This window comes from Erpetoichthys calabaricus, chromosome 9, assembly GCF_900747795.2.
Source record: "Erpetoichthys calabaricus chromosome 9, fErpCal1.3, whole genome shotgun sequence".
NCBI lineage: Eukaryota > Metazoa > Chordata > Cladistia > Polypteriformes > Polypteridae > Erpetoichthys > Erpetoichthys calabaricus.
This window is the reverse complement of record NC_041402.2, coordinates 196,400,235-196,416,869: the sequence shown is the minus strand read 5'-3', so window position 1 is coordinate 196,416,869 and position 16,635 is coordinate 196,400,235. Positions and strand designations below refer to the sequence as shown.

General features: G+C 50.4%; 1 protein-coding gene across 1 annotated transcript; it reads right to left on the bottom strand.

Moving 5' to 3' along the window:
• Nucleotides 1-177: 177 nt before the first annotated feature.
• On the bottom strand, nt 178-16,538 carry ndor1 (NADPH dependent diflavin oxidoreductase 1). Its single transcript, XM_028808830.2, has 15 exons — nt 16,453-16,538; nt 13,099-13,234; nt 12,922-12,999; nt 12,721-12,818; nt 12,537-12,635; nt 8,986-9,087; nt 7,325-7,522; nt 7,100-7,221; nt 6,798-7,015; nt 5,011-5,118; nt 4,812-4,926; nt 4,574-4,720; nt 4,371-4,489; nt 4,197-4,291; nt 178-2,529 (listed from the first exon to the last, which is right to left on the bottom strand). The coding sequence occupies exons 2-15, from the start codon at nt 13,231-13,233 to the stop codon at nt 2,385-2,387; spliced, it is 1,779 nt and encodes a 592-aa protein (XP_028664663.1). The 5' UTR covers nt 13,234; nt 16,453-16,538; the 3' UTR covers nt 178-2,384.
• Between the last annotated feature and the right edge of the window lie 97 nt (nt 16,539-16,635).

The following is a 16,635-nucleotide window of genomic DNA, read 5'->3' as shown; positions in this document are numbered from 1 at the left end:
TCCCAGTACATGTGTAGAAATAGGCACACCATTATAATTATTAATATTATTATTGGTTATAATTCTATTATCTTAAAGCCGCTCAACACGAGTAATACAAGTAAATGGCAAAAACACAAAAGACTTTGTTTCCACAGATCCCAGGGAATTTAAACTTGGGGGCCCACAATCAGAGGAAGAGGAAGGAAGGGAAAAAAAAAGTCAAGCCAGCTCACTGGAGCAAATCCAATGTAAGGACAGCACAGATGGTGACAAGTCGGCCCTGACACCTCGTCTCCAGTCTAAGCAGCAACGGCACCAAGAGGCAAGTCAGGAGAGGAGGAAGCAAATGGGAACGATGCAATGGCCGCCAATGACGAGCAGTGCCGGGACCACTCGGCCCCCTGGAGAATATTCAGAGTGTCAGCCATTGATGCCATTGTTTTGTACGACTAGTGAGGTGTTGTGACAGGGGACAGTGCTGTGAGCTCAGATTCAGGAGAGGATCAAGATGGGTGACAAGTGGCTGACTACCTCATTCATTCATTAGCCAGGCCCTGTGGTCAAAGTCACAGTCATTGTGGCCTCTGAAGCCCAAGGTGGCCAGTTCAGTCCCCACCAGACATGCGCCGAACCCCCAATGACTCCCATTTATATTTAGCAGGTCAGCATCACCACGAGGGTGCATGTGATGTGAATGGCATCAGCAGTCCTGGAGCGCGGACCCCGATGTGGGTGACCACACAGGCTCAGTGCAGAAGACACTGTGTGAATTGTCGCTACACGAATGGCACACAGCGATAGGCAAATGGGCACAAACGCATGGTGGGAAATCCCCCTGACTTGGCAAAGATGGAAAAGGGAACGTCTGCGAGATTGAGAAATCCTGCTACCGTACCACGCAGCGGCGGGCACACCCTCCGTACACCCGACTGCAAACGGGCCTTCAGTCACCCGACCTCGTGGACAGCCTTGGACGAGACGAGCAGTCAAATTGAAAACAACTACACGAGGCCATCAACAGCCAGCGCCGGGGCATCACGAGGAGCAGGCAGAACCTCCAGCGACCAGCCGTGGAGTCTGCGGGCATCAAAGACAATACTGTAACTTCGACTGGCAGCATTCCAGCTAGACAGACACACAGCGATGATGTGGCGCCCTGTTGGCACCGCCTGTGAGCCGAGGTAGGAATACGCAAAGAACGTCCGTCGGTGAAATGGTGGGCCTGCTGTCAGCCACCTGTCATTCAGCGCTTTACACCTGCAGTGCCCAACATGCCGGGGTGGGCTCAATGTCCCTGCCCGTCACTGATTTAGGCCCCCATCTGCACACATCCCATGGGGTGCAGGTGCTGCCCCACACAGTAATGATGAGGAATCGACTCTCACCACTCTGTACATCTTATGGAAGTCCAACTCTGAGCACAGAAAGGTGCCATATCAGTGAGGCGCATCATCAGGCTGCCACTGGAAAAGGCGGCACAGGCCCCACGTTCCCAGTGCCAGGAGCAGGGCATACATTAACAGGTTTGGAAGGAGGGGTGCCAGCCTGACAGAGGGCACAATCGCACACTGCCCAGGTTAATTAAGAGGCAGCCATATTTGGGATGTGCCGTGTGGAATCCAAAGTGTCTGCTGGGACCACTGCATGCCACCCATTGAGAAGACGGCTGAATGGGCATTTCATTCCAAGTCTCTCTGTCAGCGTCAGGTCTGGTGCCAGCTTCGTGCTTTTCATGTCTCCTCCACATCTTGGGGATGGGGTGGCACCGCTGCTTGGGCTGGCTAATGCTCTTCACCCCTCACCTTTGCTCCCTGCCATGTAAACGTTGATCTCCCTCTATAAAGAACTCTGAGACAGCAGGAAATGTCCGAACTTTCCACGCGCGCACTTGAGGGTCACGGCGGCTCACCAGCTGCTCTTCACGACATCAGGACTGTGTAATGGAGAGACTGGCACTCCAGTGCCAGCCATAAGAGCGGTCACACAGGTGGCAGGACGGCCGCGCCTTCTTAACAGCATTTCAGTAAAGTCTCGCTTGGGGGGCCCTCCTGTGTTGCCCACCATCGTCAAGTCACTCGGTAATCCGGTGAAGAGCCCATCAGTTCTCACCCACCGTGACCTGGGCATAAAGGGCAGCCTCACTGCGGCTCTCACGCCTCCCACCCTATCACTGTGATCCCCAGTCTACTGTGTGACAGGCAGGAGGACCACTTCATCCTCAGGTACGCTTTAATGTTCTCAGAAGGCACGAGGAGGGAACCCCCTGGCACCTTTATACACAAGTGGCAGAAAAAAAGGGACCAGAAGTGGCAGACTGATGGCACTCGCCAGTCTCCACTATGAGATGTGGGCTTCACAGAGCCAGAGGAGTCACAGGGTACCAGGGGGGCCCCACCACATCATCAGGACCACGTCTCCGACTGGAAGCGGCCCACTCTCTCCAGCTTCGCCAGCAGCTCTTCACTGGCAGAGGTAGAAAGTCCCCCTGCAGACTCAAAGATGGCCCTGAGTGCATCAGTCACGGCAGCGGGCATCAGCTTGGCATTCCTAAAAAAAACAAAAACACAAGATCATTAAACTTCAGGAAAACGAGAGCCAGTGGCCTGTGGTCAGAACTAAGACCCCCCCTCGGGATCCCCCCCATCAGCTGGTGCTTTATTTCTCCACTCACTCCCTGTGCTGCTCTAGGCCTGTACAGGCAGGTGGTGCCACCCCAGTCAGCGTGTCTGATACCTCATTACCACTTTTAGTCGAGGGGTGTGCAGGCAATCACACCCCCAGTATGTGAAAGGCACTATATAAAATGGACGTCACACATTCGAGGCAACCTCAGAAAGAGCTTGGCCATGCCACCCAACTCACCATCTTTCATAAATGACAAAACTAATGGAGCAGCACTGGCAGGCATGTGGGCACATGCAATGTGCTCTGTACGTGGCGCCTTACTCGGACCTTGCTTGCCTAACCCTTGACCTTGCTGTGATGTAGGACTTCATGCAACTTGGCCACCAGGAGACTAAACTCGGGCACAGACACTAAAATGGACCTGGGGGAGGGGCACCGTGGCAATCAGGGGGTCCCGCTGGCTGAGCACTGGGTAGTACAAAAAACATAACGGAGACATGGAGATTGAGTGCGAATCACATCATCCAGAGAGACAGTGCCTGCAAAGAGCCATGCCAGCGTCACCCAGAAAAGCCACTTTTCAGGACAAGTACACACTTGTACCTCCTGCAGCTCCGCTATAACCGTTCCCACCCACTCCCAATGCCAACGAACTGTACAATGGGTGCCAATCGAGGTCTCCTCCCATCAGCCCCTGCACATTCCTGCTGAATGCCGAGAACTGAAGTCCTCCTGGTGGTGGCAGAGGCACAGGTCACCAGCAAAGGTACATGCAGTGACAGGCTTGTCCACTCTGCAGCACTGCGTCTTAAGAGACCGATGAGAAAACGGCTTCACATACTCGTACCTCTAAAACACGGCAGGAACAGGAGACCAGCCGCACCTGGTGGCATCACGGCATCAGCGTTACGCTCTTCATCATCACAGATGACGTCCCTCAGTGAGCACCGATGACTGTGGACTGCCGATTTATTATCTTTTTAGGAAAGTTTCAGCCCCATTCCACAAACCCTCCTGATTCATAGGATGCGCTCTCCTTACTTGGGGGTGAGACAGCCGCCACTCCACCACCAAGCCCCGCCCCACTCCACTGCAATGCCCCGCCCCTCCAGTGCGGCCCATAATGAGCTCACTGTTCCAATATTTTTTTCAGACCCCCAGTAACGGGTGCCGTGTCATTCAGTACACTTTTAATGTGTTTTTTTTTTTTCTCCTTCTTATGGGTGACCCGTCCCATCAACTTTTTGGATTTTCAGGCTCTTTGGGGAGTGATTTGGGGGTCCCACCATGCAAGGATATCCCGATACTTCACACCTGGGGTGCAGTCGACAAATCCCATAGGGCACCCTTGGGTCCTCACTCAGCTCGCCCCTAATTTCTGAGCAGTGACCCCGACCTGCTGCTGCCCATAGCTGCTACCTTGTGATTGTCCCAGCAGGCCTCCTTCATTTCACTATATCGAGGGTAGGTTCTCTAACTTGGCGCAGTCTTTCCACCAATAACACAATCCTGCCCTCACCACCCCCACCCCTTCACTGAGTGAGGGGCCCATCAGCCTGCAGCAGAAGATCCCAACGTGTCCAACTCACCCGGCAATGTAGAGGTGCCCAGTGTTGTTGACAAGGAGATCCCAGAGCAGGGGGCCCTGCTCTCTAAGGCGGTGCTGCACGTAGATCTTCTCTTCCTGGAAGACAGGACATTGTACTTCTATAAGTAAACTGGAACACTAAACGGGCAGCCAGGGTGACTCCCCACATGCCTACCTGGTCACGCGAGAAAGCTGTAAACAGTGCCAACGACTGGGCCTTCATTAGCTCTGCCCACTCTGCCTCAAAGTAGAAGTCCCTTGACTCCTGGCGGCAGCCAAAAAACAGGTAATTTCCTAAGACAGAAGGGACAGGCTGCAGGGTTAGTCCCCTCCTATGCCCCCACCCCCTTCCATTTAATTCAGCGGTGCCAACCTCACCTCTTCTGCCAAGGGCCACTCGCTCCTGAATAGCAGCTCTGAAGGGGGCCACTCCAGTTCCTGGTCCGACCATCACAACAGGAACCTCGGGGTCACTTGGAAATGTTAGGCCCCCTTTCTTCACCCACAGGGGGACACGCTGCTCCCCTGCCCAAGGGGGGGGGGGGGGGAGGAAGAGATGAGAAGTTAACAGATGCCCACAAGCCGAGAAAGTCACCCATCCAAACGCACCACTCACCAGCCTGTGGGTCTAGGGATGCCAACCAGGTGGAGCAGAGCCCCTGTCGAGGTTTGTGAAGCCGTGTCTTGTACTGGACCACCGCTAGCAGGATGTGAATGCGCCCGGGGTGAGCCTGGGAAGAGCACAAGCAGTGAGTAGGAGGGATCGGGGTGGGGGGGGTTGGCGAAAGTGTGGGGTGGTCAGGAAGTCAACTTACATGTAGGGAGGAGGCAATGGAGAAGGCGCGAGGACTCATCTCCGGGATCAAATCCAGCAAATAGTCAACCTGCAAAGCTGCAGTGGTGTGTGGGAAATCCTGGAGGACCTGTAGGACCAAGAGAGTTGGGGGGGGAGTGGCACAAATGCATTCAGCGGACCCCGGGAGGCTCATCACTACACAAGTACCACCAGAGGACAGCGTTAACAGGACTGGACAGCCACCACCTCTAGTGCTGGGGCCCCAGGCCTTCACTTTGGCCATTTTATTCATTCGTAACACAGACGGACGGATGGACGTCTTTCCCATAATTTGACTTGACTCGCTTTCTAAGGTTCAGACCCCTGAAGTGCTTTCTGTTACCCTTAAGAACAGCAAAAAGGTGCAAAGCAAGCCGGCAGAAGCGAATCTTAATAATACGTTTTCTTTTTATAGCGCCTTCCCCATGGCTCTTATTGGTGGCAGTGCTCCGATTTGCCACCAACCCAATGGAATCGACTGCATATCACACACAATATGCAAATGGTGGATCAATCAGAGTGTACCTTACCAATCACGGGCCACTTTTAGGATTGGGCGGGGTACGCACTTCTAGGCAGTAAAGCATATTACGTACATCATCTCCAGTGTGGAAGTCCTTTAAAGGATCAACCTCTGGCCATCATGGAGGACCCAAAGGGAAGACGCTTGCTTGGCACTACTGATCTGCCAAGGGGGCACCCCCTTCACCCTCGGGCGTACATTCAGCATACCCCACGTTTGTTAGTCGTTGGTATAAAATACAAGCACTACAGTAATGATAAACTGCTACTGGCCCTCCTTGGTTCTGTTTCTCTTTCCAGTGTCCTGCTGAGTGGCACTTGGTGACATCCTCGTCATGTTCCACAGCTCTGATGGCCAGTGTGGTGTGCTGTGCAGCTATGGGGCACATTCTGGGCCTGCTGCAGGTAGCTGTGGAGGTCTAAACAGACGGCCATCATGAACAAAGCTGCGCGTCCAGCACGGTGGACTTTTAGCCAACGCGTGTCTGAGGAGATGACTGGGACTCCTTCATACCGACGGCAGTAGGACCTTATGGTGCCTCACTGGGACTTTGCTTTTATTATTTACTAAGAATTCTTTACATTCTCACTACTCAAAGCACTTTACGCCGTGAGTGTGGAGCCACTTCAACCAGCACCAATGGGCAGCACCCACCTGGATGATGTGACGGCTGCCATTGCTGCACCAGTACACTTGGCACACATGCGCTGTTAGATGGTGAAGTGGTGAGGGAGAGACAGCCAATCAGAGACCGGCGTCGGGATACACCCTGCTCTTTACGGGACCACGGAGAGTCAGGACCTCAGGTGTACATCTCCTTGGCCAATAATTCTTGTGGGAGTGGGCGCTTTTTATAATAATTTATTAATTTGTGTTTCTGTCAAAAGGTTGATGTCTCCCTTGGGACCAATAAAGTGTTATCTGTCTGCCTATCAAGAACGAGAATGGACTTCTAATTGGACCGTGAAAACGGGAGCCCTTGAGGGGTGTTTGAGACCCCCCAACTGAGCTGGTCATCGGGGGGCTCACTTTGTACCCCACTGTTGTTTGGCTGCTTGTGAGGGGAAAAAATGAAAACACCACCAACACCAGCACATCAGGGCTCAGAAGACCCAAGAAGGGGTCTGCTCCGTTAGCTGCATGACTAATTAAGGAAGAGGCTGGAATGGCCCCCCAGGGTCTCTCAGTTTGACAGCCCCTCCATTTTCTGTACAGGAGCCCACCGTCCCCCCCCATTCTCTCACCTCCAGCAGCGTGCGTCGGGGTCTTGTACAATAGTCATGGAGCTCCTCTTGTCCCTGTGCCGATGCAAACTCCCGTAGCTTCTCGTCCTCCAGGTCACTGGCGGCAAACCCTGCCAGCAGCTCAAAGATGGAGCGGCGAGGCACGCAGGAGATGTCCAGGTACCGCTCCACCAGGTGACGCACCGTGCAGGGCTGGGGCAGGCGGGTAGGGAGCGGGGCTTTAATGGAGCAGGAAGCAGGAAAGTGGATTATGTACTTTACATCGACTCGGACCCCACTGGCACCCACCACCCCTTACATACCTGAGTCCCGGGACCGAAGGGTGAAATGCTGGTCGGGGTCAAGTCGTAGTAGCCTGCAGAACAGGTCCACGTTCTCCATGCTGTTGCGTGGCGAGATCATGACGACATCTCCTGCTGTGAACCTGAAACCCAAACTCAAAACGGTGAGCAGGCGTTGTTGCCCGGCGGGAAGAGCCCAGAGTGGTCATTCCGAGGTCCTGCCCCTGCCCAGAGATGGGTACGCACTCGATCGGAGAGCCACCGATGTCAAATTCAATCAGCCGCACATCCTGGAAATGAGATGGATGGGTCACTCTCTGATTGGTCACCATCCGGGCAAGAAAAGGGTGCTGGCGAGAGGGCTGAGGTGTCTCACGCTGTGCCACCTTTTCTGGTCCATCGGGGGTGGCCTCGAGGAAGTCAAACACGTAGCGTGATGGCAGCCTAAGAAACAACACGTGAAGAATCACACAGTTAAAACAGAGGGCACCCGTGCCAGCGTGTAGCCTCAGGCCAGCAGCACTCTCAACTGTTGTCCCTGACCCTGGGGCTGAGGCCACAAAATGTCCCCAAATCTACAAAGAAGCAGTAGGGTAGGGTGAGAGAAGCTAATGGAGAAACACCAGTATGGGGGGCTACATAGTGAAAGAGAGAGGAAGAGGATGGGAACATGCATTGCTGCAACCCACCACAGGCCGAACCTCCTGGATTGGGACCTGAGTGACAACTCAGGTTTTCCTGCTTGCAGGGTGGGTGCCGATTAGCGTCACACCCATGATGAAGTAATTGCAGGTTAAGGGTCTTCCTCAAGGGCCCAAAGCAGTAGAGTCATTTTTGGTGCTCACGGGATAACACCAAAAGGTGAAAGCTGGACTTAAATGGGGGTCCCAAGACTGAGCAACATGGAACTCACCATACAACGCGGGCACTGCCAGGAGAGGGCAGAGCTACACAAGTAGGAGAAAAATCAACAAGAGAGGAGCTTTCAGAGTGACACCAGTAGAGTGGGCAACGCCATTAGTGAACAAGCAGACTGAAGCGAAAACGTAGTGACGTCAATCTGTACTGCTAGAGATCACCAAAAGATGGCGCTACGCCAATGGCTTACGTTTACATCTACCAAGACCAAAGCCTTGGCCAGGAGTGGAGCTGCGTGTACCTTGTCAGGTACGGTCTGACCTCTTACAGAATCACACAGTCAGTGAGTGACCACCACCCCAAGGTTGCATACTGACTTGGCGGGTATTGGTGATAACAAGCCAAGCCGAACAGAGATGGAGTGGGAAGTAGATGGTCCAACTGGGATAACATGGTGGTCCCTCTTTACCAGGATGAGCTGGAGATGGCCCTCCTTCATCCAGGTTACAATATCAGTGAGACTAGCAGAGATTCCAGCTGATACCGTGTGGTCCTCTGGATGGATGATAGGTACGGCCACCAATCACTGGCACAGATTGGCATGAGAAGCCAGCGCCCAGTGAGGCGTACTGGGAGAAGAGGAGAGGACCCCAGCACCCCGGTGCACCCTTGACATCTCTCCTCATCAGGGTATACGGTAGGGTCTACTGAAGAGGTGGGATTCAAAGCAGCCGAGGACCATCCCAGTGATGCCCAAGTCCGAGAGAGTGGAAGGAGGGTCTGATGGACCACTGGGAGATAACAGGTTAGTAGCTCTAGCCAGCCATAATGTGGTGGTGCATTGGGGGGCGTATTGTGAGACACAATGCCAAGTGCGGCGCCAGAATTAGCTTACAGCCATGCGGAAAACTGCACATCCCACCCAGGGGGCTCCTTGCTTTGTTAAGATGCCATTTAGCTGTGCTTGTCCCAGGCAACGTGTCAAACTAAACGCAAATAAATAAAGCAAAATGGTCACCAAATGTGCAAAGTGACCACTGAGTACTTACAAAAAGTCGTCGCTTTGAGCACTCCAGCCAGCAGGTAAGGGGTACATCTCACGGACCCTCAGCCAGAACTCGGCGAGCCAGGGGTCAATGACAGCGTCGGGCCTGACAACACAAAGGGACATGCAGAGAGAGAGAGAGCAGGACATCAAAATTAGAGAATCGTGAACTTCTGGCGCCCCCTTGTGGCCACTGCTTTTTGGTCCTCCTCGTTCCCCACTCAGTCGGTCAGCTTTTTCTCTAATTGTGACCCTAAAGGGCCACACTTTAAGTAAGTGACCAGTTACTATTGCTAATGAAACAGACGTCCTGTGCCGTCACTTCTTCTGGCTCGTGTTTTATGAGGCTTTCTTTATAAATTTTCTATAATAGCAGCCAATCGAGTAGAAGATGTAATGTGAGCCAACGGACAGCCTGCTAAGCTCATGGGGGTCACACTCCGTACCCGTGGGCTCCAGCTAATTTGGCCATTAAGTGAAGCACATTCTGCAATCAGACTCGTGAACAATCAGTAACCTTGTGTCACCTCCACTGCTACCTACACATACACTTCTGTCACTGTCTCTATGTATTCCTAGGATTCTGCTTTCATTTATTTACTTATTATATTCATTTATTTATTGGGGGGGGGGGGGTATGGTCCATGTTCACTGTCTGCGGGGGCACATGCAAGCAAGCATTTCATTGTACATGGTACTTGTACACACAACAATAAATAACTGAAATATGGCACACAACATAGCGATGACTTGTTTTGTAATATTCAACTGAAACAGAGAGTGGATGAGGGACACGTGGGGGTGAAAATGGGCTCAAGTCATCTGGCCGTCTGCTGGCTCACTTTGCACCTCCTTGTTGTTTGTTTTTCACATTCAGATCCCTTCATTGTGGTGCAGCCAAAGTCAGTTAGCCGCAGGTGCCAAGTGAACGAGGACCCACAGCCAGTGTGGAGAGTTTGACCCCTGGGTTCTACCCGAGCTGGGCCTTTGGTCTTCTCTTGTTCTGCATGTAAGATTGGAGTCGAGATGTACTCTCACGTGGAATTCAGAAAGATTTGCATTTCTGTCCATTGCTTGAAGTTCCTAACACTCTCTCATCGTTTTCCTATTCATGTGCTCATTGCATCCTAAAGACGACAATTCATTACAAGGGGAGCAGACCACAGGACTCTGAACGATGAAAGCGACACCAGGAATTTCAAAATGAAGTTTGCTAAATTGCATTACAACATAGCAGTGCAGTCGGCCAAACGTCCCTCCGAGTGCCTCGGCTGCTTGAATGGCCAGTCAAGGGGTTCTACCTTGAAGTCCCCAAGCGACTGTGTGACACTGTGCGGAGAAAACGACCCGAATCTGACCTTACTCCATTTCTATGTTAACTAATGTTGTCTTATTTTAATTTCTTATTTTGTCTTTTATTTTTCTTTTCTTCATTATGTAACACACTTTGAGCTACTTTTTGTATAAAAACGTGCTATAGAAATAAATGTTGTTGTTGAAATGTGGGGATCCGGCGAGTGGCTTCTGCAGCATCGAGGGTGCGGCAGTTTCTCACGAGAAACCGGATGACATCGACTTCCCACTCCCCGGACTTTACACCCTGCAATTTTTTTCTTACTTCCGAGAATGAAGAGGGACCTTAAAGGTAAAGGTTTTTGGGACTTCGAGGAGGTCAAGTAGCAAAACGACGGAGGCCATCACTTTACAAGAGTTTGGAACAATGGAAAAAAAAACAAAAAAACAGAGAGGGACAAGTATATTGTGGGGGGGGGGGGGGGGATTCAATTTTGGAAATGTTCAGAGAAATATAAAATACCATATTTACTCATGTAAGACGTGCACCCTAATTTTCACAAAGAAAATCACGAAAAACATTTTCCCTGTGTACAACGCGCGTTGTGATTGTATAGGAAGAGTTTAGGGCACGTTTTCCGCGAAATGCCCTTCTGTCTTTGTTGCATAACGAAAGAGCGAGTGAATGAGAGGGAGAGAGAGAGGGAGAGAGAGAGAGAGAGTGAACGAGAGAAAGCGAGCGAACAAGAGAGAGAGAACGAGAGAAAGCGAGCGAACGAGAGAGAGAGAGAGAGTGAACGAGAGATCCCAAGCAGAAGAAGTAAACATTACAGAAAAAAATTTCCTGGTGTATGACGCACACCTGATTTTTTAATGCTAATTTTCTGGAAAAAATGTGCGCGTGGTGCACGGGTGAATACGATATATAAAAAATTCTTGTTAATCTGAGTCCCCCCCCCCGCCCCATACTGATGTCAGAAAACAGGTCAGTGTGCTGCGGTGCAGTGGTTATGGCTTTGGACTACAAACCCTGACCTGACAGCCAGTTCTCTGAGAAGTGACAAACGTTCAGCGCTGGCCTTCTAAAAAGGGAACTAAAAGACAGAAGTGACAAACATGAGGCAGAGACGGAGGAGCGTCAACACACATTGTAACAGGAGCTCATGGGTGTCCTTTATAATCACAGCAGTGTGGATGAGAAGAGGCCATTCGCCACTCCTCCCATGTAACATCAGGGGGCGTTCTGAAGGCACTGCTTGGCCACTTACTCCACATGTCTGTGGCTCGCTGTGCGACTTTCACCCCTTGACGTCATCTTGATGAACTCCCTGTCTCGGTCCACTGCGCCGATTCCCTTCATCATTTTAAACACTTCGGTCAGGTTGCCCACTAAGGTCTGGTTTGACGCTCTTATGTGCGCACATCATGGCTGCCAGACCTTCTCTTGACATGTCCTCTTAGCATGTTGTCAGAAATTAAGCGCCACGCTTGCATGAGTTGCAGCACCAACAAAACATACGGGTGGCATGTATGTTCAAGTGTCGGTACGCGTCGTTTACAGCAGGATACATCTGGGAGCTCCGGTGGTGAAGCAAATCATCAAACTTAAATGCTGACACACTAAAGTATCTCTGGTGCGTTTCTTCACCCATTTCTCGCAAAGGCAGTACAAGCGTCGCCTATTCACCATCGCACTGACGTTTACAGGTCTCACGTACTATCTTCGGTATCACGTCATCTTCTTTTTATTTTTTAATTCTGCACCTTCACAGCAGCATCAGAATGCAAACAAATTTTAACATCTTTCTTCCCTAAACTCAGAGCACAGTGAAACTGGATGTTATTATCTCACTGTGAGGACTTGTCACACTGCCACCTGGTGGAGTCCTCCATACACGCACAGGTATAGTCGGTGCACTGCCAGTGCTGCAGCAGCAGCGTCCCCAAGCACACACGTCACATTAGCGTAGCATTAAGTAAATTCTCGCCCTTTGGTCTCCTTTGGCTTAACTGCAGTAGTGTGGGATTTTAAATTGTATATTTAGAGATGTTTAACTCCGTGTGTCACTTTATCTAAATGTAATACAACACAAGAAAAAAAAAGACCAGTGAGAGAACAAACAACTGAATGAAGAGGGAAACATGAGAGACCAAACAGCCAGCAGGGGGCGCCAGCACTGGTTTAACTGAGCAGGCAGAACACAGAAGCGACTCCGTGCGACTGAGCAAATCTCACTTGACAGACAGACAGACGGCTCTCACCCCAGGTCGTGCTGGTCATCCCCCAGGCCCACTGGCACGATGGCATTTGCCCCCAGCTGCATCAGCCTCTTGTGCAGTTTCTTAGCAACAAAGTTAAACCTGTAGAGGAAAGTCAGACATCGAAGCTGAGGCTGCGTCTCACGGCACCACCACAGATGCCAGCAGCCCACGTGCAGATTCTTACCGAGCGTAAGATGAATCGCCCAATCCCAGCACAGCACAGTCCAGGCGGCAAAGGGCAGTGGATGGCAGAGACTTCCGGAACAGGAAACGCCAGAAATTCTGCCAAAAATAAAGAAAAGGAATGACCTCCAGGAGAGCCCGGGGCGAAGAAACAGAATAATACGATGACAAAAACCCACACTGCAGGGGGCACTCACGTTACCTTCATGTTGTCCGGTGGCTCACCCTGTCCTGTTGTGGAGCAAACAAACACAACCAGCGGCTCCGAGATCAATCCGGCCTGCGAACAGGAGCAGAGAGACAGGGCAGATGGCACGTGGGACTGCAGAGAGGTTCACCCCTCTTCCAGTCGCCCACCGCCAGCCTCATGTAAACTAACCACATCGTAACTGTCCAGGGCCTCCACCCGAACACGAAAGCACCTCCTCTGGGCCTGCCGCCCGATCCTTTCGGCTGTGTCTTGTGCTGTGCCAGTCTGACTGCCATACAAGACCAACAGTGCTGGAGCCGCCATCCTGCAGAGCAAACAGAGACAATGAAATCATGGAGTCCACCCCGGCGGCTGCCTCGACGCTTTGGGGGACCATCTGGCACCACAAGCAGGTGTGTGTGTCTCACCAACGTCTGTCAGCGGAGTGGAGGTTTGGGTTCAGTCCTGGGGGACCGCAAGGTGACGCTCTTACTTCGACCTGCTCTCACGCTTTTGTTGTTCAAGACGTTCGGCGAGTTTCCTGTTGTTTGTTTGCCTGCCAGCCATACCTTGAAATGCTCAGCTTCCTTTGGCCGTGTTCTTTGTAGAGTTCACCCCCTTAATTGTATCGAGATGCTGAGGACGAAGTGCGGGTGCAAACACAACTGAATGTACAGAGGAGCGACGATGTCAGCCGTTTTCACAGCAGTCGATATGGCGCTGAACTCACGGCTCCCTTTAAGCACTCCCATAAAATGAAGGAAGAAACAAACTAAACACTCAAGTTTTGTTTTGCCCTTTCAAACATTTCATAATCAGAGATAAAAAAAAAAGGGCAGTTCACTAAATGACGAGATCCGTTAAAAACATCAAGGAATTGGTTAGGATAAAACGCCACAGCCAAGAGCAGGAACAAATGACGTGAAAAAATAAAGAGCTACAAAGACAGACGATGGCACACCGGCCTCTCGGGACTGGCGTCTGAGAGCTGGCAGTCAGGCCAGCACCCCGTGTGACAGGCAGTGGGCTCCGATGGAGTCAGTGCCGCCTCTTTTAGCTTTTTAAAAAACCTCCTATCACCGTTCTCCCTATTATATAAAAAAAATAATAATTTGACACGCGCAACTTTTTGGAAAAGCGTTTTTCAAGTCCCGTGAGACGAGAATATTGCCAAAATATTTTTAAAAGTCCTGCCCTCCTAGCAACCATATTCACCCACGGCCCTCTCACCTCTCAGTCTTGTGAATGCTTTTGACAGACACACTCCCGGCGCTCTTATAAACGTTTAAGTTCCCAATTAAAGAAGACGAATTCTGTCCAAATCTTAATGAAGAATTTCATCCTGATGGGTTATCAACAGAAGAAATGAGAACACGGGCAATCCTGGCACCGTGAAACGATGAAGTCAAACGAGTTTACGCCAAAAATGTCGATCAGTTACACGTCAAATTGCTGAAATGCGTATCAATAGACTCTGCTGAAACAGTTGGTGGTGATGATGATGTGGAAGATGAAGACATCAACTTACAATACCACAAAGAATATCTACAAGCGTTAACACTGGCTGGTCTTCCACCACACAAATTACTGTTGACGTAACCAAGATAGAAAATGAGGATAACGTTACACAACAAAGGAGATCTCGATATGCCATTCGTATTAACGCGTTAACCGTTTCCTGTTAGAAGAGATTTTGCAAAGACAACAAATCTCAGAGACAAACAATCGAAAAAGTCAGTTGATTTGTTAGAGAGAAAGAAACGAAATTCAATCACATGCAGTTATACGTCGCCTGGATGCAAACGTTAACACTTCACGTGAAAACTAAAATGTTTAAATTGTACATCCGGAGCAGAACTGCGAAGAGGCTGGCCAGGGGCTTGGCAAGCAAAGCAAGCAGGAGGCAAAGCCCCCTAAGTTTCTATATACAATCTCCTTTATAAGGTTATAGTGTTAGTTGTAGGCACCATCTGTTGGAAACACTACAACGTAGCTGGGGAGGGTAACATATAAAACCAAGTTTCATTTTTGGGTGTCATACTTCTTTAAACTCCCTTTAGGACATAAAAAGGTGTAGTTTAATTATTCCTCCTCAATCTCACTGAACTTCAGAATACTAACAATCTTTTCTTAAAATTCCAAAGATTAATAAACTACAGTAGAAACTTGTCAGTCTATGGCAGAATTTGGGCTCCCTGTAGCTACCTGCCACCTGGCTGAAGGCTTTCATGTTAGTGTAATTCTTACTGGAGCTGCTCACAGGCTGATGGGGGGGGGGGGGGGGGGGGGTCGCTTTGATCAGCTGCTACATTAGCGAAAAGCCCTAAAAGTTCAACTCTATGCACGACGTTCAGTAGATAGATATGAAAGGTGCTATATGATAGATAGATAGATAGATAAATACTTTATTAATCCCAAGGGAAAATTCCCATATTCCAGCAGCAGCATACTGCTAATAACAATATTAAATTAAAGAGTAGTAGGTTACTTTAGCTTGGCAGATGAAGGACCAAAATGCTGAGTCACTCCCGTCGTTTGCCTTTCTTACTGCACGGCTGTACTGACCAAGTCGACCCCCTCGTCGTGGGATGGGACATCAGAGCAGATGACACCGTGACACGGGACTTCTGAAGCGTTTTTGGTCGCAGTCTCTACAATTAAGGTCCTGCAATACGTGGAATGAGATTACTTTTACACACTCCTTTATTCATGTCATAAATGTCACAAGTTAAATAAAGTCCTTCTGCTCACTCTGATGGTCGTCATCAGGTGGTGACTTCGGTTACAAAGCTCCAGACATCATTACATTTAGTCCGACTGAGAAGACCAGGACTGCTGTTCACGGCACTGTAGGGACCCCCACGTAAGCCAAGCCCGTTCATTCCATTTTTTGTTTCTTTTTTTTTATTTTTTATGTCAGGTGTCTTCGCCAAGATGTTAATGTTCTATAAAATGTCAACCGACGTGAAGCCGCAACACCGGTGGTGACCCAGTTAAAAACGTTCGCTTTTCTGCGGCCCTATAGCGCCTTGAGCCTTCGCGTCTCGGTCTCATTCGTGCACAGTTCTCGTTAAACCACTCAAAAAAAAAAAACAAAACAAAAACGGAGCACATAAAGAAGAAGAGCGCGGAGAAGCCTTCGCCATTTCACCCACCCATACCGGCGCTGCCCCCGGCTTACCTGCGTAAAGCACACGCATCCCCCACGATCCTTCCCGGCTTCATGCAGACTACGACGTCGGAGACTTACGGCTGTGATTCACACAGAAAGCGGTGCCCCCCACCTCCTCGTATTCTTTATAAGCCCCACTGACAAAATCAATTCGTTTACTCGTTCGCAATTCTCAACTTGTCCCCGACTGTCCATCTTAGGAAAACAAGTCACGCTACGAAGATATCGGTACTCCGTGGAATTCAGTGTCCCTTGTGATTCACCTTCGGGTCACCGACAACCCATAATGCTCACAGCTCAATTTTCATTTATATAAAGTAGAAATATACATACAGAGTGAGATAATAACCATAAACTAATCGCACACTCACCCGGCTAAACGCTCGACAGTCAGGCGTTCTGGCGGCACTTCTTACAACTGAAGTTTGGCGCGACAGCTGATTTCCGGTAGAAGGTCACTGGTGTCCCACGAGCCTCTAATCCGGTTTACGGTAGAAGGTCTAGCTGCGACACTCTGGACAGGCGGCTGGTTTTCTGTAGACATACTGCAGTAA